At 42.1% G+C, this 22,897-nt stretch overlaps 1 protein-coding gene across 1 annotated transcript in view; it reads right to left on the bottom strand.

Annotated features, from left to right (window-relative positions):
• Window positions 1–22,897, bottom strand: part of LOC115474518 (aldehyde oxidase 2-like) — a 161,215-nt gene continuing 138,318 nt past the window's right edge. Inside the window, exons 29-35 of the mRNA XM_030210008.1 lie at window positions 21,628–21,702; window positions 19,979–20,031; window positions 12,569–12,683; window positions 12,342–12,407; window positions 11,427–11,615; window positions 3,064–3,231; window positions 1–288 (exon numbers count right to left, since the gene is read on the bottom strand). Of these exons, the coding sequence (XP_030065868.1) occupies window positions 238–288; window positions 3,064–3,231; window positions 11,427–11,615; window positions 12,342–12,407; window positions 12,569–12,683; window positions 19,979–20,031; window positions 21,628–21,702 (717 nt within the window). The 3' untranslated portion in view covers window positions 1–237. The remainder of the gene's footprint in view (window positions 289–3,063; window positions 3,232–11,426; window positions 11,616–12,341; window positions 12,408–12,568; window positions 12,684–19,978; window positions 20,032–21,627; window positions 21,703–22,897) is intronic.

Below are 22,897 nucleotides of genomic sequence, written 5' to 3'. Positions count from 1 at the left end.
TCACCCTGTATATGGCTAGTTCTGAAATCACCTCCTGTAGTGGAAAGCATTTGATATGGAGGTGATTTTGAGCTATATAGGTTGAAGCCCCTATCCTGATTTTATAACTTGACAGTACATTGGGGTATTAAAACATATTTATTAGTGTCACTTTGGGATGCTCATGAAGTCTGTCAAGCAAATGACTTCATCACACAAGGTTGTCTTCCAATTCTGTGTGCAATATATGTAACTTGTTCATATGTTGATAGCCCAAGGAACATAGGATCCAGTTTTATCTTTTGGAATCTGAAAAAAAAGAAGAAATGCTGTAAAAAAAATATAAAACTCAAATCAGTGTCATAATAAGAGTAGCCATACTGGGTCAGACCAATGGTCTATCTAGCCCAGTATCCTGTTTCTAACAGTGGCTCTCAGGTGGAGAGCCTGAGAGGAACAGCCATGGATATAGAGTTCTGTAGTTGATCGCTCCATGGACCCTGAAGCAGTCAGTTGAAACTTTGGCCATTGTTGGCTGTGGACTATCCCGATCAGAGAGGCTCCAACATTTTTAATCTAAGTTTTTGTATTTTGCTAATTGCTATGATTTTGGGAGGTTTTTTTTTGCCAGTGATGACAGTAAGAACTCCAGTACTACCCAAGATACATTGGTAGTAGGGAGTCTGCTGAGGCTTTTTCCTCCTATAAAATTCTTTATGATTATAGAATATTAATGTTTAGTGCACTTTTTTTGTTAATGAGAGTCTTTTTGTATTAGTGTCTGTATTATCAATCCTCTGATTAATTCTTTTTTTTTTGTAGTGGATCCTGACAGTGGCTAAGTCAAGTCAAAACCAGGTCTTTATAAAACAGGCTACAAATAGATGCCTTTGTGCCCTCTAAGTCCAGGTGACCTGTTACAAAATTACCTTCACAGTTTGTGAAAATGGCACTTTCACCTTCAAAGTTCCAAATACCACTTTGTTTTTCGAATATGTTATCTGCTGAAATGGTTCTTGCTGGATGTGACAGCACTTGCACATTTATTTCTATGCATCCATATGCATATTTTACAAAAGGATTTTTATCCCTGTAGGTAGTGCGCTGAATGTACCGATATTATGGACCTGTGTTGTCACCATCCATGTAGGTCAGGCCACTAGTGAACGTATAATAATAATAATAATAATGATAATTCTGACATTTATATCTTGCTTAACCAAACAAGCTCTAAGCGGGTTACAATAAGAATAAGGAAATAATTTAAAATTTCTATAAATCCAACTAAAATTTCAATTAAGACATATTAAACATCAAAATCAATTTACTACTACTACTACTACTACTTAACACTTCTATAAATAGCGCTACAAGGCATACGCAGCGCTGTACACCATACACATAAAGACAGTCCCTGCTCAAAGAGCTCACAATCTAAATAAGACAGGTAACAGACAGAACAACTAAGAGGTAAGGGGAATTAAAGAGGAGGGGATAAAAGGTACAGTGAGCAGGGGTTAGGACTCAAAAGCGGCGTCAAAGAGGTGGGCTTTTAGCTTGGACTTGAAAATGGCCAAAGATGGGGCTAGATGTACATGCTCGGGAAGTCTATTCCAGGCATGTGGTGCAGCGAGATAGAAGAAACGGAGTCTGGAATTAGCAGTAGAGGAGAAGGGGACAGACAAGAGAGATTTGTCAACAGAATGGAGTGCCCGGTGGTGGTGGTGGGGGGAGGGGTTTAGGGAGAGACAAAAGTGGAGAGGTACTGGGGAGCAGCAGAGTGAATACACTTATAGGTCAGTAAGAGAAGTTTGAATTGAATGCGGAAATGGATAGGGAGCCAGTGAAGTGACTTGAGGAGAGGGCTAATGTGAGCATAGGGATTTTGGCGGAAAATGAGTCGTGCAGCAGAGTTTTGGACTGATTGCAGAGGAGAGAGATGGCTAAGTGGGAGACCGGTGAGAAGCAGGTTGCAATAGTCTAGGCGAGAGGTGATAAGAGTGTGGATGAGGGTTCTGGTAGAGTGTTCAGAGATGACTGGACGAATTTTGCTGATGTTATAGAGAAAGAAACGACAGGTTTTGGCAATCTGCTGAATGTGAGCAGAGAAGGAGCAAGAGGAGTCGAAGATGACCCCAAGGTTACGAGCTGCTGAGACAGGGAGAATGAGAGTGCCATCCACAGAAATAGAGAAATAGACACATTTTTTACAACACATTGGAATTGCATATAATCAGTAATTTGTCTCATCCTGGATGGCAGACTATTCCATAAACCTGGGGCTTTATGAAACAAAGTTCTATTTTTGTTTTTCACCAATCGACAAGATGAGCAGCTTGGGAGTGCCAAAAGTAGTTCATTAGGGGGCCGTTTCACTAAGCAGCAGTAAGACCAATGCGGGCTTACCGCGCGCAAAAAGTGAAGTACCACCAGGCTATTGCAGCAGCCCGGCGGTAGTTCCCTCCCCCAGCGCACGCCATTTCCGGAACGACAAAAATATTTTTATTTCTGTAGCGCCGGTGTGTACCTGGTGATAATCGTACAGTGCCACGTGTTGCCAGGGTAACGTGGGAGCCCTTACCGCCACCTCAATGGGTGCTGGTAGGTGCTCCCACTTGAAATGGGCCCGCAGCAAGTGCTTTACTTGCGACACGGCCATTTCTTACAAAAAAAACTCTGTCTTTTACCCGCTGCGGTATAAGGGGGCATTGGTGTGTGTCAAAAACATGTGCCGACACCAGCGCAGACCCCCTTTTGCCACAGTTTAGTAAAAGGACCCTTAGAAGACCTTATTAAATGGAATATTTGATATATTGACATCACAGAAATCAAGTAATTAGGGCATAACCCATTTCTTTAATATTGGCCTGACTACTCAGCAAACCTTTTTTTTAATATCATCTTTATTAATAAACGGGAAATTATGAACTTGGATGATCCAGCTCCTATCTAGGTGCCCTTTGCAAAATTGGGCTTCAGATACTATTTTTGAATCTGAAATAGAAAATGAACAAATTTATGTTGAAAGACATGAATAAGAATTGGAGATGGTTTGAAACCCTTTTTTCCCCCCCCAAAACCTACCATACAGGTAAACTGATCTCCACAAGCCATCCGAATCCGTTCAGGAGTCAGCGGGCTGTCCACTGTGAATTCCCCAGTTAATCCCCTCTCCTTCCGTGCAGCTATAATTGCGTCCTTAATAGCAAAAAACGTAGAGCAGCCCAGGAAGAAAGTCGGCTCACCAATACCCTATGGGAAAACAAAGATTTTTTTTTTTTTTTACAAATTTGCTGGCTGGCTGGTTATGTTCTTAATTTGGAAAGTTCTGCACAGTAGGGCTAAGCTGTTAAAATGTATTGGGGTCAGAGGGAACAGGATGCACAGAGAACGGCATGGAATGGAAAAGCATGTAGTCTGGGCCTGTTTACTAAGGTGCGTTAGTGTTTTTAGCGTGCTTACATTTAGCGTGCGCGCTAACCATGTAGGTGCCTATAGAGATATTGTAGGCACGTATATGGTTAACGCGTGTTAAAAATGTTAACACGCCTATAACGCTGCTTAGTAAACAGGGCCCTTAATGCTTCAGTCCTTTAATATGTTCCTCCATTTTTACAAATCAAAATGTACTGTTTATTTATTTATTGCATTTGTATCCCACATTTTCCCACCTATTTGCAGGCTCAATGTGGCTTACAAAAAACCTGTTATGGCATTGCCATTCCAGGAGACAATACAGTTGGTGTTACAACAAGATCATGGATGGTGAAAAAAAGATCAAGACAAAGTTATAGAGGATGATTATCAGAAAAGGGTGAGGTGGTGTGGTGTGAAGTTGTGTAGTTCAGTACAGAAAATTACCTAGCAATTATCCCCACAAAGCCTACTTTAAATGTGATATGGACATAATTTTATAAAGCAATTATATTTGATTTATTTTCTTTACACTTTATTTATTGGAATTTATTAACCACCTTTATGATGAGGTTCACCCAAGGTGGTGTACAGCAGTCACTATTTGATACAAATCCTGCTGTTTTGTTAAACAGCTTAACAATAATGAAATGATCAAACGAGTACAATCAATAAGGTCAACTTGTAAATAGCAAATTGAATCCTAGAAGTGGGAGTAACATGATACAGTATCAGAAATATACACATTAAACAGCATAGTAGAACAATCATATAATAGAAATATGATAAATGTCAGCAGAGAACCTAAATACAATATACAAAATGAATTCTTATATACTGCTATTACCCATCATATTGATTCAATGCGGGGTACAGTATTTATTTATTTATTTAAAATACTTATTACCCACACTATGGGGTCCTTTTACTAAGATGCGCTAACGATTAGACGCCCATAAGAATAAAATGAACATCTTATCATTTAGCGCACGCTAATCATTAGTGTGTACTACATCTATTAGCGCATCTTAGTAAAAGTACCCTTACGTTTTCATTCTAGGTAATAAGGGGCCCTTTTACAATGCTGAGATACAGCTAGCATAGTACAGGCATTACTGCCGGGCTACTGCGGGAGCCCGGCTGTAGTTCCTGCACCCTCTGCGTGCCATTTCCAGTGTGCCATTAAAAAAAAAATTTCTGCGCCAGGGGCTTACCCAGCGGTAATTGGGCTGTGGCACGTGCTGCCCTGTTACTGCTGGGTTAGCGCAGGAGCCCTTACCGCCTCCTAAATAAGTGGCAGTATGGGCTCCCCAAGGAAATGGACTTGCGGCAAGTGGTTAACCTGCCGTATGGCCATTTCCTTTAAAACAAAATGCCTTTTACTCGCTGCAGTACAAGGGGGCCTCAGCACATGGCAAACCCATGTACTGACACCACCGCGGGTCTCCTTTTACCTTAGCATGGTAAAAGGGGCCCTTAGTGAGTCTGAATAATAAACAAATTGTGTTGTAGCATAAAGCAGTATCAATTCTAAAGTATCGTCCGTGCAGAAAATGCCTAAGAGAACAAATGCGCTTTTAGCTGTTTCCTAAATTGCATTATTAAACAAATGTTCTGCAGCTCAAAAGGTAATGTGGTCCCCAACTTGGCACTTTCAATATATACAATTGCAAAGCGATTAATATCCAATGTGTTAAAAGATGGGACATCAAGAAACATCTTATCAGAAGAACGTAAACTACATAATGGTCTGTAAATTCGAAGGGATGTAGCAAGTGTGAAGCCCCGCCCAGCGCATCCCAGGATGCACTGGGCAGAGCTGGGTGCCGCCAATTTCGAGGTGGCACCAATGGAAGAGGAGGGAGGCCACCTTCCTCCTCCAACTAAGGTAGGGGGTGGGGAAGAGGGCTGCTAGACCACCAGGTCAGGGGGAGTTGACTCATGGTCCACCAGGGCCATTTGATGGGATGATAGGGGGGTTAGAGACCCACCGGATCTCCAGCCCCCCCCCCAAATTTGTATTGGGGAGGTCGGGGGGACTGGGGGGTTGACTCATGGCCCACTGGGCCACCAGAGCTCTATTCGAGGGGATGCTAGGGGGGTTAGGGGGGCTGGAGACCCACTGGATCTCCAGCCCCCTCAAACTTGTGTTGGGGGGTTTGGGGGGACTGGAGGTCCACTGGATCTCCAGCCCCTGTGTTTCTTGGCTCGGAGTGGGGGTTCTTGGGGTCTAGTGGTCCCATGGACCTCCAGCCCCTGTGTTTGACAAGTCTAGGGTTTTGACAGCCCAGATCTGACAAACAAGCGTGGGAGGATTGTGCCTGAGCACATGCTTAGGCACAATCCTCCTGAACTTTACCCTATGATCAGAGATAATAGTGTGCTTAAATTTGCATGCTATTATCTCTGATCATAGGGGCAGTAACCCCCCCCCCCCCCCCCCCCGCTATTCCAGCGCTATTTTAAAGCACTGTTTGGAAAAGTGCGGGCCTTTCGCTCATCTGCCCAATAATTTGGGAGTCCTAGATACAAAGAATCACAATAATCCAGAATGGATGATACCATTGCCTGTACAAATGTTTAATCAATTTTAGTCTGTAAAACGTTTTTTGAATTGTGCTTTTTTACCTGGGATTTAAACGACAGCAAGGTATCTATGATAATACCAAGATATTTACATTCTGGGAACAACTTGAATATCAGTATCATCAAAACATAATCATTATTTCTCCTAGCTAATCATTCCTTCATAATACATTTTTTAAAAAATGAAACCAGTGAAAAAGTGAAAGGGGGTTTTCAGAAACAAGGAAAAGAAGAATTCTTTGGTTAAAATGATTTTGGAAACCAGATTATTCTTTCTTGCTGAGGTAAATTATTTGGGAGAGAAAGCAAATATTATAACTGACATTCTGCTCTGGCAGTAAGCAGCCTTGTGGGTGAAATGTAACCATTTGAAAATTATTACATTACTGAGAAGGGAGGTGAGCAATATGCTAATTGTTTACTGCGAGAAAAGAGAGAGAAAATGATCAACATTTACACACTTTGGGAAGACTTATCCATTAAAAGTAATAAATAAAGCTTGGGTTGATAATACACACACAACTAAAAGTAACTGAATCTGATTATGGGGGGTGGGGGCGGTCAGGGAAACTACTCACCAGAATACAAGTGGGATACTGTAATCATGACCTTGTGGGGGTTTCACACTCATGGTCAGTGTTGCCAGGTGGGCGGTTTTACCGCCCAATTGGGCGGTTTTCCGCGACCCGCCGCGGGAAATTTTTGCCCGCGGCGGGTTGCGGTTTTTTGGGCGGTTTTTAGGGCTTCCGGGCGGCTTTTTGGGCGGCTTTTTGATTTTTTTCGGCTGCGGGGGGCGGGGTTAGTGACGTTTTTGGGCGGGGTTAGTGATGTTTTGGGCGGGGCCGATGACGTGGGAGGCGGGGCCGATGATGGGGAGGCGGGGCTGATGACGGGGAGGCGGGCCCGATGATGTGGGAGGCGGGGCCGGTGACGGCGGGGGCGGGGCTGGTGACGGCGGGGGCGGGGCCGGTGATGCGGGGGTGGGGGTGTCAGGGGCGGGGTTTGTGTTTGGGCGGGTTTTGGGCTGGTTTCTGGCCTGGATTGGGCTGGAAAAAAAATTTCTACCTGGCAACCCTGCTCATGGTTATATCTCTTTGAAGTAAAGACTGTTGAGCTCATTTTATATAAGCCACATTGAGCCTGCAAAATGTGGGATACAAATGTAACAAATAATTTTTGAAAGAGAAGGGAGCCCATCTTTTGACACAAATCAGGAGATGGGTGTCCATCTCCCAGGGTCACCCAAATTGGCATAATCGAAAGCCGATTTTAGGCGCTCTCAACTGTTTTCTGTCGCGGGGACGACCAAAGTTCCCAGGGGGCGTATTGGAAGAATAGCGAAGGCGGGCCTGGGGCGTGCTTAACATATGGGTGTCCTCGACCGATAATGGAAAAAAAAGAAGGGCGTCCCTGATGAACACTTGGCCGACTTTACTTGGTCCTTTTTTTTTTACAACCAAGCCATAAAACTGTGCCCTAAATGACCAGATGACCACTGGAGGGAATTGGGGATGACCTCCCCCTACTCCCCCAGTGGTCACTAACCCCCTCCCACCCTAAAATAATTTTAAAAATATTTTTCTAGCCTATATGCCAGCCTCAAATATCATACCCAGCTCCATGACAGCAGTATGCAGGTCCCTGGAGCAGTTTTAGTAGGTACTGCAGTGCACTTCAGGCAAGCAGACCCAGGCCCATCCCCCCCCTACTTGTTAAACTTGTGGTGGTAAGTGTGAGCCCTCCAAAACCCACCACAAACCCACTGTACCTACATCTAGGTGCCCCCCTTCATCCCTAAGGGCTATGGTAGTGGTGTACAGTTGTGGGGAATGGGTTTTGGGTGGGGGGTTTGGGGGGCTCAGTACACAAGGTAAGGGAGCTATGTACCTGGGAGCTTTTTCTGAAGTCCACTGCAGTGCCCCCTAGGATGCCCGGTTGGTGTCCTGGCATGTGCAAGGGACCAGTGCACTATGAATGCTGGCTCCTCCCATGACCAAAGGGCTTGGATTTGGTCATTTCTGAGATGAGCGTCCTCGGTTTCCATTATCGCTGAAAATCGGGGACAACCATCTCTAGGGATGACCATCTCTAAGGTCGACCTAAATGTGGAGATTTGGGTGTCCTCGACCGTATTATTGAAACTAAAGATGGCCACCCATCTTGTTTCAATAATACGGGTTTCCCCGCCCCTTCGCAGGGACATCCTGCGAGGACACCCTCAGGAAAACTTGGGCGCCCCATTCGATCAAGCCCCTCTGTGTCTAAGATCTCTGGTTCTTGGTCTTTTGGCTGAAAGGAAGGTTTCCTTCTATTGGAGAAACTCTAGACCTGCAGACCACAGGCTCTAAAAGCTATGAACCCATCAAGAGACTTCCTAAAGAAAGCAGCTGAGCATGCTCAGGGAAGAAAAACGGCTGTTGAGAAAACAATTAGAACTGGAGGTCAAGAAGTGGAGCAGCCCTTGGGAGCATCTGAGGGTGAGACGACTGGTAGGGCCTGGGGTCCAGTGGCAGAGGGGCCCCTGGGAGGCAGCTCAGGACAAGGCGTTTGGGACATAATCAGTGTCCAAGGTCCAGTGGCAGAGAAGCTCCTGGGGGCGTAACCAGTGCTCAGAGCCCAGGCAGAGGATCCTGGGAGTGCAACTGGCACTTGGAGCTCAGTAGCACAGATTGGGCTAGCCAGACTAACCTAGCCCCACTGAATGTCCAGTGGCCTCCGGTACAGATGTTTCAGCAGGAGGGTGTGATCTGGAGGGCCTGGTGGGATGCTCAACAGGAAAGACTTAGAGAAGGAGTAAGGGGGATATAAGTAATACTGCCACTCCAATGACAAGACTTAATAATGGACCAGGAAGAGGTGTTTAAAGCTGCCACATTGGTAAGGAGACTAACTGGGTTGAAGTGTACTATTTAAAGGTTATTTAGTAGTTTGCTTATTGTGCACCATTCACTGAAAGGACTTAATATGTTGATTATCACAAGTACTTCTCATTAGCAAATGTAAATTGTAAATAGTACAATAAACTGTTTAACATTTCAGTCAGCCTTGTTCACAGTAGTCTTTTTGAATTTCCTAGGAGGAAATCCCACTTGCTAACACTTTTCTTCCCCAGCTGGAGGCAGCAGGCACCAATTATTATAGGGCCTGATGGAACCTGCCAGAGGGAGAGTCTAGCTAGGTTGGCCCTGGACCCAGGGTCGCCCACAAGGGAGCATTTCAAATACATAAGGGTGTGCATGTGTACAAGTACACATGCCAATAAGAGTATGGGTACGTTTATGCAGACTCTTAAGAACATAGTACGGCAGCATAAAGATGTACAAGCATACTTTATAAAAAAAAACAATGCGCACATGTGCAGAGTGGACGTACACTTTACAGTGGCCTTGGAACAGAGGTAAATTTGTGCAACTAAAGTAAAAAAAGAGTGGCAATGTTCTGCAAGTATCAAGCAGAAAAAAGAGCAGAAAGGACAAGGGATAACTGGAAGAATTAACACAAATTAAATGTAATAAATAAATATAATATATAAAAAACATAAAAATACATACAACCATTACGTCAAAACTGACATGGCTACATGTCTGCTTCTGTATGCATCAGAGGTAAAAAAAAACAGTCATTCAGATGACTTGCAGGAACTGTCCCCTTAAAGGGTTTTAGTTTGCTTCCAAACCTAATAGGGCAGTATATCCGACTCCTTCATCTGCTTCAAAGAAACAAGCCAACTCCGCTAAACTCCTGTACTGCATCACATGCGCAGGTTTTCTTTGGAGGTAAAATTGTGCAACAGCATTGCTTTGTTACTGGGAATAGTTCCGAGAGTTTGTGTTCTAAAATAGGTACATGTTATGAACTTTTCATACGTATTCTGTTATAAAATAATCCCCCACATTCCCAGAAATTCCCAGGGCACGATTAGCACTTAAAAGTGTATTTTATTAAGTATGTATATATGCATGTATTCATACTGGTACAATTACACTTTTATAAAATGGGTGTGATATATGTGCTTATGTGCCTTTCCAGCCTCGACATCCTGTTATTTAGAGCCCTGAGTGTTTAGCACACCCGGCGATTCTACAACTAGGTGCCTGGAAGGAGCGTATTTTATAACTGAACCTAGAGCGCGTTGCTTCTGTTATAGAATACTAGCATAATCCATATCAACGTGCCTGATATTTAGTTGGTTGTACCTTCTCCAGCCATAGAACCAATGCAAGTATCAGAGCCTAAATGTGGCAGTGACGTACAATTTACGTGCATAAGTGGGAACCCTGCCCATGTGTACACACTCTTGCAAATATGTGTAAATGTTAGCACCTAGTTTATAAAATTGCTTTTAATGTACACATGTAGGTTCTTATAAAAAGGATGCCCAATATAGGCGCTAGTTTTGATGCTTAGTTTCTACAAAGAAAGTAGGTGCCTAATTCTCTTTATAGAATACTAGTTAAGGTGGCTGAAAATGTGCCCTAAAGCTGGTGTAATTGCCCATGCCTAGATGTCAGCATGAACACATTTAAATGATAGACTTCTATAATTTATGCTCCATCTCAACTCCCATGCACATGTCCACTAGCAAAGTATGTGCCATCAAATTAGAGGCTGGCTGAATTTTGTTTTTGGTTTCGGATTTGGCACCGAAATCGGCCCAAAATCTGGCTTTAGGTTTTGGCCAAATATGCCAGTGCATTTTTGGCTGAAACTGAAACTCCCTGCCCCTACAACCAGTCTGTGTGATCACTGCTGCAACCACAAACAGAAAACCCATTCTCCTGGACCACCTATCAACTCTGCCCTCTCTCCACCCCTCACTCACAGGCCTGCCCGAGCCTACCTTCAAAAATCCCTGGTGGTCTACTGGCCTCTTCAAATCATGAGCAATCCTGAGTCGTTCCTGTCCCCACCTGCTGTGTAGTCAAAAGGACAGCTGTGACTTACCACAGCTGTCTTTAAAATTGCCACGGGAGGTTGGGGCTACTATTTTGAGAATGGAACTGGCATGGCAGGAACAATCCCCAGTTTCTACTACTACTAAGCATTTCTATAGCACTACCAGATGTACACTGTTACATAACTGTGCAGGTATATCTGCACATACAAATATGCATGCCAACAAGAGCTTGTGTTGTTTTACATGACCCATGAGTAGGAATTGCCACAAGTGTTGTTTGAGTGGAGTGGATCAGAGTGGTGAGTTAAGAGTGTACTTTATAGAATACATATGTACCAACACATAGCACATGTAGAAAGCTGCACTTGCTTTGGAGTGGGCACAGAGGAGATCCTGAGGGTAGGGATGGAGGGAGGGTTGGCATATGTGCATTCTTTTGAAAATCTGAATACGTCTCGATCGCTTTTTTATATTCCATTTTTCAAACAGGTAAAGGACAGTGTGACAATCTATTTTACTTGATTCTATAAATGGAACAAGAGTGTCTCACCTTGGAAGAGTAGATTGTATATGGGTTTTCAGATCCTGCAAGCAGAGAGACACTGAATTCCTCAGGGATGTCAGAGACTGCTGGGATTTTATACTGATCCGGTCCCCGGGTGTACAGGACTCCTTCTGGAGAATATTTTAATTCCTCAATTGTATACAGTCCAAGACCTTGAACAAAGGCACCTTCAATCTGAGAAAATAATTTAAGCATATTCATATTTTCATTCTTTAAAACATATTCAAAAAGCAAACAAAGCTAATTATGTTATTGCCTTTAGAAAGCCAGAACAAGCATGCTAAACATGTTGGGGAGCTCTGAATTTCTTTCAACAATAAAATATATCTTTCTCTGGAAATAATTATTTTTTTAATTATGCTTTATACTTTTTAATGGTACAATTTCAGGGATTTTACAAACACAATATGAGCTATCAGGAAAGGTTGAAGAAAATGGATTTATTTAGTCTAGAGAAGACTGAGGTTTGAATTGATAGTATTCAAACACACAAAACAAAAGAAGTCCTGGCTTCAATTCCCAAACTTGGCTACTGTTTCCTTGGCTTGCTGTGGAAGCAGCAGTCATAGTCCTTGGGGTGACTCTCCCAAACATTGTGCGATGCTGCCACCTAGTGGCCAGACTTAGGGTGCATGCCAGTCAAGTTCTGGAGAGGAGCCCGATTTGTAGACCCTTTGATGGCTGGCCCAAGTTGGGAGAAGAATATAAAAAGAGGGGGGAAACTTTGGGTAGTTGCAAGTGAAGGCTCCTGGCAGCAAAGTTTATTGGAAGCCAATTCCAATTCAGCTGGAAGCCCAAAGAAGTAGGAGGCAGCTGCCAGGCCAGGCAAATAAGTAAATAAAATTAAATTAAAAAAAAAATTAAAATAATAAAATGCAAAAATCCTGCTGAAATGCTTACCTGTCCAACATCTATGCCTGGATTTATGCTCCGGCCGACATCTATGACCATGTCTACTTTGACTTTCTGTGAATAAAACACACAATAGCCGCTACAATGTAAAAACAGATGCTTTCAAAGGTTCTTCTAGAAATGCACAAGGAAGCTTTACTGACAAACATACAAAGTATAGTTCTAATTGTTAGTAGCAGTATTTCATATTCAGTGTGACACTCATAGGACCTCACCTTGTGTGCTCCAGTCAGACAGTCAATTTCTACCTCCGAACAAGCGGCACCAAAAACAAAATAGGGAGTTACGTAGCCTTCCCCTTTCTCCCAGTCCATCTCTGTGTCATAACCTCTGAGAGAAGCAAAAACAACTTATTAGCACTGTAGTTCTCTTTGATCTTTGCCAAAGCACTTAACCCTCTGATGCCTCAAATACAAACTTAGATTGCAAACCCTCTGTTTTTAGCCTGATTGTGGTAGTGTATTTCTACATTTATAGGGCAAGATGGCAGCAACTGCTTGGGACTCTAAAACTGGTTTTTCAGCAGAAAGGGTAAATTCTTTATTGACAGGCAATCACCTGTTTGAATCTTCCTTTCAGGGTCCTGTGGCAGACTGGACTGAGTTGTTGAAATTACGTCAATACATGATTAGGACTGAGTTTCATGCAGCCGCACTGGTGGAGTATTGCAATAAACAAAGGATATCCAGGGGTTTCAGACTTTATAAGGAACCTAGGTTTCTTGACAACACAGAGTACATCGCTAAGTGGAATGAGTTAATATCTACCTGCTCATTAGATCTTATGTTGCTAACTACAGACAAATCAAATAAAGAAGTGGGGAAACAAATGCTGGAATTTAATAGTGAGTGAATTCCTTCAAAAAGGCAGTAAATAAATTGAAATAAATAAATAAATAAGCAAACAAACAAACAGTAAATTAGAGAATATGAAACAAATAGTGCCACAAGGTCAGTTTGAGCAACAATATAAAGAACATTTACAAGTGGAAAAATACCAAAGTGAAATACAGGCACAAAAAATATCAAAATACAAAAGAGATGGATGGATCATAGTAGATGATAAAAAAGTAGCACATATGAATTTATCTTCTTGGGCAGACTGGATGGACCATGCAGGTCTTTTTCTGCCGTCGTCTACTATGTTACTATGATCTTGAAGAAACTGTAGGACTAAAAAGGTGGGCTTTCTGAATTCTTCCAGTGATTGCTCAGGGGAGGAAAATACTCCCATTATAGGAGAAAATTTGAATGCATTACCACAGATATTAGAGTCAGGGTCTGCACCTCTTTTGTCAGCGATGGTACCAACAACCAATGTAGTAGCACCAGTCAGTGTGCCGTCTACTTGATCCAAGCAATACAACAAAAAGATTTAATATTGGTATTTGATTTATCATCAAAACATCTTACTTCTATTCAGGAAATAGTGTTGAAATTGGAATTGTCTTTTGTTCTCACGCAATTTTATGATAAGTTTAGAGTACATATAGCGATACAAAAATTCTTTAGGAAATTAAGGTTACGTTTGTATTTTGGAGCAAGTGAGAGAGAGAGAGAGCGAGCGAGAGAGCAGGAGGGAACTGAAGATCATAAAACGTTTCTTAGTATCGTTTGCCTTCATTGTGGGTCCCATCAGGTCTGTTAGACCCTGTATTGGAAACTTTTCAGAAATTGGTTGTGAATGACTTGTGTGGTGTGGAACAGAAATTGAGATTCACATTTAATAATTCAACAAGGGAACAAAGGCAAGCTTTGAAGGAACTGCAGTCTGATCAAACTATTGTGATAAGTAGAGCAGATAAGAGGGGCAGGGTGGTTGTTCAAAATAAACAAGATTATGCCCTTGAAACATTAACACAACTTGGGGATCAAGAGTTTTATTTGGAACTGGGGGGGGGGGGGGGGGATCCTATTAAGGAATTACAGGAAGTAGTTTATTCTACATTGAAGCAGGCAGTGGATCAAGGGGTAATATTATATCAAGAATTTAAATGTTTATATAGATCTGACCCACAAGTTCCAACTATTTATTTTATTCCCAAGATTCATAAAAGTTTGATCAAACCCCTGGGGTGCCCGATTGTTTCAGGGCAAGGCTCAATTCTTGAGCCTTTATCTCAATATCTAGATTTTTATTAATAACCAGATGTTCCTATAATTCCAACTTATGTTAAAGATTATCGGGATTTATTGCTTTATCTTGAAGGATTGGTCATTCCCCTAGATCAGAATATAGTGGCAATGGATGTATCAGCTTTATATACGAATGTACCTCAAAGTTCAGCCTTAAACACTATGAATATATCTGAGGGAAAAATACAGCTTTTGAATATTTTAGCTGAAATGGTTATTAAAAATAATTATTTTGCCTTCCAGGAATTTTTTTTTTTTTTTTTTACAAATAAAGGGTGTACCCATGGGAGATACTGTGACCCCTGATGGCGATATGTCTCTATATAGCACAGTTTGAAAGATTATGAATCAGGCACCATATATAGATTATATACTAACATGGAAGAGATTCATTGATGAGTTTTTTTTTATTTGGTATGGGAGTATGTCTGACCTGGAGGATTTTTTGAAATATTTTAATCATTGTTGTGGCAAAACAGAGAGTTTTCAAGCCTGCGAATTCTATTAATATGTTCATGCAGTGTATTTGTCTTGTTTGGCCAGCTGTTTTAAAGCTCTCTTGTTTGTTCTCTGTTTTAAAGCTGTTGCAGAGAAGGCTGCTTTCTTTTCAGTTTAAACCCTGAGAGAAAACAACCTGCAGCGCCATTGGCCTGATACTTTCAAAGTTGATACCCTAGGCTCTGATTAGCCCTGCAGTTCAAAATCCAGCCAGGAAGTACTGGATTTTCCCCAGTCTCAGATAGGGAGTGCAGAGGGTAAATATCTCTGCCCTGAGGCCCTGTTCAAAGACTATAAGCAGTTCATTTTCCTGAACGCCCCAGGTGCAACCCAGGTAGTGACAAAGAGGGGCATAATCGAACGCGAACGCCTATCTCCATGGGCGTCTATGTCTGAAAACGGGTATGTGAAGAGGCAGGACAGACCGTATTTTCGAAAAAATGGACGTTTTTCAGCTGGGCATTTGTTTTTTTTTATCGATAATGAAAACTAAAAACGCCCAGCTCAAAAACGTCCTAATCCGAGCCATTTGGTCGTGGGAGGGGCCACGATTCATAGTACACTCGCCCCACTGACATGCCAGGACACCAACTGGGCACCCTAGAGGTCAGTGCGGTGGACTTCAGACAACGCTCCCACATGCATAGCTCTCTTACCACGGGTGCTGAGCACCCAACCCCCCCTCCCCCAAAACCCACTACCCACAAATGTTCAACACTACCATAGCTCTTAGGGGTGAAGGGGGCACCTACATGTGGGTACAGTGGGTTTTGGAGGCCTCCCATTTACCAGCACAAGTGTTACAGGTAGGGGGTGATGGGCCTGGGTCCACCTGGCTGAAGTGCACTGCGGTACCCACTAAAAGTGCTCCAGGGACCTGCATACACGCAGGTCTCTAGGACTTGTTGCTGCTGTAGAACCTTGGCACACCAGTTGACACCTGAAGACTAATCTCTCTGAAAACGTCCTTTATTGGAATAAGCACGCTTACTCACAGTTAACTGCAGATCAGAGGTTGTGCCCCACTGGCAAAGAGTCTCCCTGGTACTGAGATGAGCAGTAGGTCAGAGCTAGCAGAATGCTGTACAATGCCCTCTTTCAGCCACATTCAAGGTAAGAACTAAGTTCTCTAACGTGGCTAACACATGAAAGGGATCTAAAACTGGCTTACAAAAATGGCCACTACCTCATGGACTACCGGAAACAAAACAGGGCACACTCTGACCCAGCAGAGGGAAAAGCACCATGGGAGTAGAGCCTACCAACATCGTGAGACTGTAACACAAGCTAGTGGAATCACGGAGCCCAATACCCTACACCCACCACAATGCATTGCTGATGTGACTCTGCAGTGCCCTTAACAGAAAAGGTGTCACACTCACCCGAGAGCCACATCAGAACAGGGAAAGGCTGTCAGAGGGTAGAACACATTCTGCTGTCATGGAGGTGGGTACGGAATCTGAGGCTGGCTTAAAGGCTGGAAAAAAGTTTTTAAAGTGGGTTTTTGTTGGTGGGAGGGGGTTAGTGACCACTGGGGGAGTCCGGGGAGGTCATCCCCGATTCCCTCCAGTGGTCATCTGGTCAGTTGGGGCACTTTTTTGGGTCTTGTTTGTGAAAAAAAAGGGTCCAAAAAAAGTGACTCAAAATTGCGGTAAAAACGCCTTTTTTTTTGATTATCAGCTAAAGACGCCCATATTTCCTCGGCCAATAACCACGCCCCAGTTCCGCCTTCACCACGCCTCCAACATGCCCCCGTCAACTTTACCCGTTTCTGTGACGGATCGCAGTTGGAAACGCCCAAAATCGGCTTTCGATTATACCAATTTGGGCGCCCACGGGAGAAAGACGCCCATCTCCCGATTTGGGTCGCAATATAGGCGTTTTCTCTTTCGATTATAAGCAGGAAAGTGTTTAGACAGTTTTAATGTTGAACCTTGTTCAATTACCTGTCATTGTTTGTTCTTTCTGTCTGTTTTATATTGATTAACCATTCTGCTTTTTTGATAATAAACCAATTAGTTTATTAGTCCTGCTGTTCTGGACTGACTAAGAATCCTGGTGTTTTGTGTTTTTGGGTCTGTGGGTGCTTTCTAGGAACTGTGGGACCCCTGAGATTGTGGCCCCAGTGTCATTAGAAACCACCGGGGAGATAACCTGTGGGTGGGAGACTTGCCCAGAGGCAAGTGGAACCTAGTACATGGGGTGGAGGGTTGGCTAGTATAGAGCATGTGCCCAGGTGTAGGTGGGCCTGAGTAGTGCTGGGGAAAGACCCTCTAGGTGGCTGCAGGGTTAACCCCAGGTGGGTGCTAGGCATTCCATGACAATTGTGATGACAACATTAAATTTGTTAGTCATATTGGTGTTCATCAGGTTGAATTCCTTGATATATTAATTCAATATGAAGCAGGTCATTTCATTACTCAAATGTATAAGAAACCAACTGATAGAAATGCTGTTCTACACTACACTAAAAGAGATTAAAGAACAGCATTCCAGTATAAGCAAGCGAAGAGGTTATACTCTCAAGAGTTTTAGACAAATAGGTTATCCTAATAAGGTTGTTAAGTGAGCACTTAAGAGAGCTAATAATGCTCAGCGGTGTTGGCTGCTTAGAACTTTGGTTAAACAGAAAGATTCAAGATTAATATGTATTTTACCATATTATGTATGGGTTCAAAATGTGCAGGCTTCTATTCTGAAACATTGGTCAATGTTATCATATCATGCAGGGTCTGAAGAAATCCCAAGATTTGCTTATACTTGTGGCCCTAATTTAGGAGAGTAACGTAGTAGACAAAGGAATCATACATGTTGCAACCGCTGTGTCTACTGTCAATATGCTATGGTTACTGATAAAGTATGGGTGTCTAAATTGCAGAGATATCATGTTTTAAAGAGTGTTACAAATTGCAATTCCAATGTGGTGATTTATGGGATTCAATGTCAATGTGGGTTATGGTATAAAGGGGAGACAACTAAGAAAATCAAATATCGGATCACACAGCATTTAAGCAACATCAGGCTTCAACGAATAGATGCACGTTAGTAGCACATTGGCTGCAATGTGGGCATGGAGGATTTGCATTTTGTGATTCTTATCCGGATACAAGCTATGAAGAGTGGATGAGTTCAGCAAAAATTATTTTTACAAGAGCAAAGATTAATATACATGTAGGATACTGTTATCCCCCAATGGGTTGAATAAAGAGTTAGATTGGAATCTGTTACTAGTTAATTCAAACTGAGTTTTGGTGATGTATGACTAGTTCTTTTAAAAACTGAGTGACTTCTAAACTGCACATGTGTCAGTGTCATTCAATAGCAGATGCCATGATGGAAACCAGTGAGAGTCTCAGGCAGGTATGGTTGCTGTTAAATGTAAATTAAATTCAGTGTATGTGAAGTTTAGGATAGGTGGTGATTTTCAATATTATCTTTGTAGTGTGGTCTCCTGATGAAGCTGGACATGGATGGAGGGGAGGCGAGAGGAGAAATGCTGGATATGGATGGAGGGAAGGAAAGAGAGAGGAATGAGATGCAAATGAATGGAGGGAAGGGGAACAATGCTGGACATGGATGCAAGGGATGGAGAGAGGAGAAATGCTAGACATAGATGGAGGGGAGGGAAGAGAAAAGAAGATGCACATGGATAGAGATGATGGAAAGGGAAGAAAGGAGAAAAACTGCACATGGATGGAGAAAATAGGCAAAAGTTGCATCCACTCTATACCTTCTCCAGTCAAATCTGTGGAGGACCCAGCTTTCACATATGGATGTAGGGCAAGTAATGAAGAAGAAAGGAGGAAAGTAAAGAAACAAATGGACAGGAAGCCCTGGAAACAGAGTTAAGAGAACAGATAGAGAGCAGCAGAATCAGAGACTGGGACCAACATGATCAGAAAAACAAAGTCACCAGACAACAAAGGTAGAAAAACACCATTTTATTTTCATTTTAGTGCTTGGAATATGTCCAATTTGAGAATTTTATCTGCTGTCTTATTTTGCACTATACAGGAGGAAATGTGTTTCTTCAGTTTTCCTGGTATTGTGCTGCATGCAGAGTCTAGCTTCTTAGGATTTTAGGTTAATTTTTGAAGAATTTGAAGAGGGGCTATCCCTGCTCTGCATGTGTGACTGCAAGGCCAAGTGACTGAAAAGGGATCTGTTTATTAGGTTCTGAGATTTTGATAACATATTGTGTTTCAGATTTGGCAAGACTTTTCTCCTAATTCTTGGTCTGTGTCCTAATTTGGTTTGTGCCGTTTTGGGTATACTGGAGCTGTAACAGCTTACAGAAATTATTTATAATGAAAAAAAAATCACAAGTTATTTTTCTTCTCCTATACTGGCTTAATATTTTCAATGATGCCTGTTTATATACGCTATGGCTGGTAAAAGGGGTGTGGCTACCATAGAGGTGGAGCCATAGATAGTGACCCTGCCCCTAAGGTTACCCATAATGAGTTCCGGCACCTTTTTTCCTACAAAAAAGCACTGTGTATACATATATGTCATATTGTTGTTATTTGAATATAATAAACATTTATTTATTTGGATTTATTAACCGCCTTTATGAAGAGATTCCTCCAAGGCGGTGTACAATATTTATATTAAATTTAGAGATTTGTTAATGTGTAGAAACTAATTAGAGTTATCAATATATTATAGAACAAGGAATATGTATGAGATATATTTGCATGTACCACCTCCATTGTATGCAAATATACTGTATCTCTTGCATATTCATTATGGATAACTTGAAAACCAGACTGGCTTGGGATTTCTCAAGGAGAGGATTGAGAAAGCCTGCATGGGGCCAGTTTGGCTTCTGTTTATAGAAGAGGATTGGACATCCTGTGTAGCTCCACATCTGGTACATGCAACTAGGTTATAAGCGATATATACATTTTAAAAATACATAAATAAATAAATAAATAAATAAATAATGCCCAGCTTTCTGGCCCTAAATTTCACCTTTATTTATTTACATACCTATAGAATCCAGTAGCTGAAAGGCTGATTCTTTGCAGATAAGCTGCCCCTACCTGTAAAACAGGATATTTCTCAGAATTAAATGCAAAACATCAAAGCATTCTCTGTTTTACCCATCAACTGCCAAGTGAGTAGAAATGAATAGGAATAACAACCAGAGACACTGTGCGAACAGCCTCTGATTTCTGCATGTGAGGGAACAGTATTGTAATATGGAGAGGAGAGACACTCACTAAGCCACCACTAGTTTGGGAATGGCACCAATCAGTTTTTTGAGATTAGGATGAAGGAAAAGTACATGGTTTTGCTTCTTTGAATAATTAATTAATTCATTGTAAGAGTTCTAGGTGGTCATTTTAGAAGTCCTTTTATGTTTTGGACATGCATAAAGATAACTGGCTGAAATTAACTGATTACTCTTTCTCAGGGCTTTTTTTTGAGGGGGTACTGAGTACCGGCACTTTTTCCATTGCCTGCTAAAATTAACCTATGGTCCCCAAGTTTTAATGAAAGAGCTCAGGCCCTACACACCAATTCTGCCTTGTCACAGATTCTGTGACTGGTTGCAGGGGGGCTGGCTATTGTGGGGTGAGTCCTTCAATGATCACGCCACCCCTGAAGAGTGGCCTTGCATTTGAGTACCGGCACCTTTTTTGCTAGAAAAAACACACTGGTCTTTCTGTTCAGTGGATCTTTGAAAAATTACCTGTAGGGCTGTTTTCCCATTCTACTTCTATGACAAAAGACCTTTTTGTGCCTCTAGGAAAACTGCCTGGTACACTTGGCCCATAGTACCATAAGTTTCTGCTATTAAAAAAACCCCATTAACTTAATGCTCAATTCTGAATTGAGCTGGTGTAAATCCTCACTTCCAAAGTTGGGCATGAATCCTGGCACTACACGCTATTCTATACGTGATGCCCATCTCAGAGTGCTGTTTATAGACTACTGCTCAGCGCCCCTTTTTTTTCAGTATCCAAATTTGGGCACCAGTTACAGAATCTAGTCCTTAGAGTGTACTGCATTGGTTTCCAAACTTGGTCCTGGAGGCATCCCAGCCAGTCAGGTTTTCAGGATATCCAAAATGAATATTCATGAGAGAGATTTACATACAATGGAGGCAGTGCATGAAAATCTCTCTCATGAATATTTATTATGGATATCCTGAAAACCTGACTGGCTGGGGTGCCTCCAGGACCACGTTTCAAACCACTGGTATACTGTATTTCCACTTGATGTGGAAGATAAATATGTTAATAGCAAAGGTCTGAATCGGAGTCTATTATTTTTTCATGGGCTTTTTCTCTAGGAGAATAGCATTATTGTAAAATAATTGAAAACGGGTTTCACTAAAGTAGTGTTGTGAGCATAGAGATGGTGATATGCACATACTAGGACTTATTTATAGAACATTCCAAGTTTCTGCAGGTGGCCACTGAAAATTCTCCTTTGCAAAATTTCTGTAGAACTCAGAGATACTGTTTTAACAGCTGGGGATGAAGTAATACATTACAGAATCATCATATCTATGCAGAGCACTGCATTAATGCTAAGCAATACAGTTTATTTTTCTATTTTGTGCTTTGAGGTACACTCCTGGATCAACTGACTTTTCAATCCACACACCATAGATATAATGTGACTCTTACCCAGGTTTTCCAGGTTCCCTCTGGGTTCTGTTTAACGATGGGCTCAAGGCGTTGCATTAGAGCTTGACAAGCACGCTGGCGAGAATAACACAATAGAAATAGTATTAGTGGGGTAGGCCCAAGGCTCAGGCTATGCAGATGCAGGACTTTCTTCTTCAGACAGCCTAGGTACCCAACTAAATGACTTGTGAAAACTGCCCTACCTAGGACCATGCATCATTTTATAGCAAACAGAGTTATCCAAGCCATTGAGAAGGACAAATGAGGTTGCTGTGTGAGAGAGACGGGACACAAAAAAAGCATCTCATAGTTTGAAATACTTATGTATTAAACCCTGATGTGATTAGTCTCAGATGGCTTACAGCAGGGAGATCACAATGTTCTGACTACAATTTTGGTGGAAAATTTCAGAGCAAAAGTACATTGACTGAATTATATTTAGAAATGTGCAGGCCCTCTCTTTTATGAGTTACTAATAACATTATAGCTTATGTTAATATACATGGTTAAAATGGGAAAGCTACAATGAATCTGATCTGAATAATTTAGACCTCAATGAGGTTTGATTCAACCTGCTAGTGGGAAGATGAAAACAGATCTACCTTCAGGTACAGAATCTTCATTTTTATTTCCTTCTTCTGTTCTCATCCTCGTCCCTATCTACATTTTCCTATATTCCTTCCTTGTGACTCTCCTGCTTTTTTTCTTTCACTTACCTCTCTTTTGGGTATGTTAAATCTATTCTTCACTTTCTTCTCATTTGTTCTTTCCCTCGTTTTCTCTTGTCCTTCCCTTTTTCCTTAGTTCATCCCATGTCTTCCATTGCAGTGGATTTTCTTTTCTGTCTTCTCCCCTTTATACTTCCCTTTCTGCTCACTGTTTACATTTCATCCTTTTAGTGGCTCAGTGGCAGTGCTCTGTACTGCCATGAGGAATTCCACTCTTGAGCCTAGTTTCTTCATGCCTCCATTGCATGCAAATCAAACTCATGAACATTCATTGCAGGAACCACCATTTTAAGGGATGCACCTATAGCTCCAGCCACAGGTGCATCCCTTAAAATGGTGGGTTCCTGCAATGAATGTTCATGAGTTTGATTTGCATGCAATGGAGGCATGAATATTCATTGCAGATCTCCTGAAAACCTGACTAGCTGGGGTTCCCCAGGACAGGTTGGGAACCACTGCATAAAGGAGAGAGGTTTAGCCACTGTACAACAGCAGCACCTAGTGGCAATATTTGGGATACAAGTTCTATGTTCCAGAGGATG

Source organism: Microcaecilia unicolor, chromosome 7, assembly GCF_901765095.1.
Source record: "Microcaecilia unicolor chromosome 7, aMicUni1.1, whole genome shotgun sequence".
In the NCBI taxonomy this organism is placed as follows: domain Eukaryota; kingdom Metazoa; phylum Chordata; class Amphibia; order Gymnophiona; family Siphonopidae; genus Microcaecilia; species Microcaecilia unicolor.
Note: the sequence above shows the minus strand (reverse complement) of the source record. Positions and strands in the feature narration are given on the sequence as shown.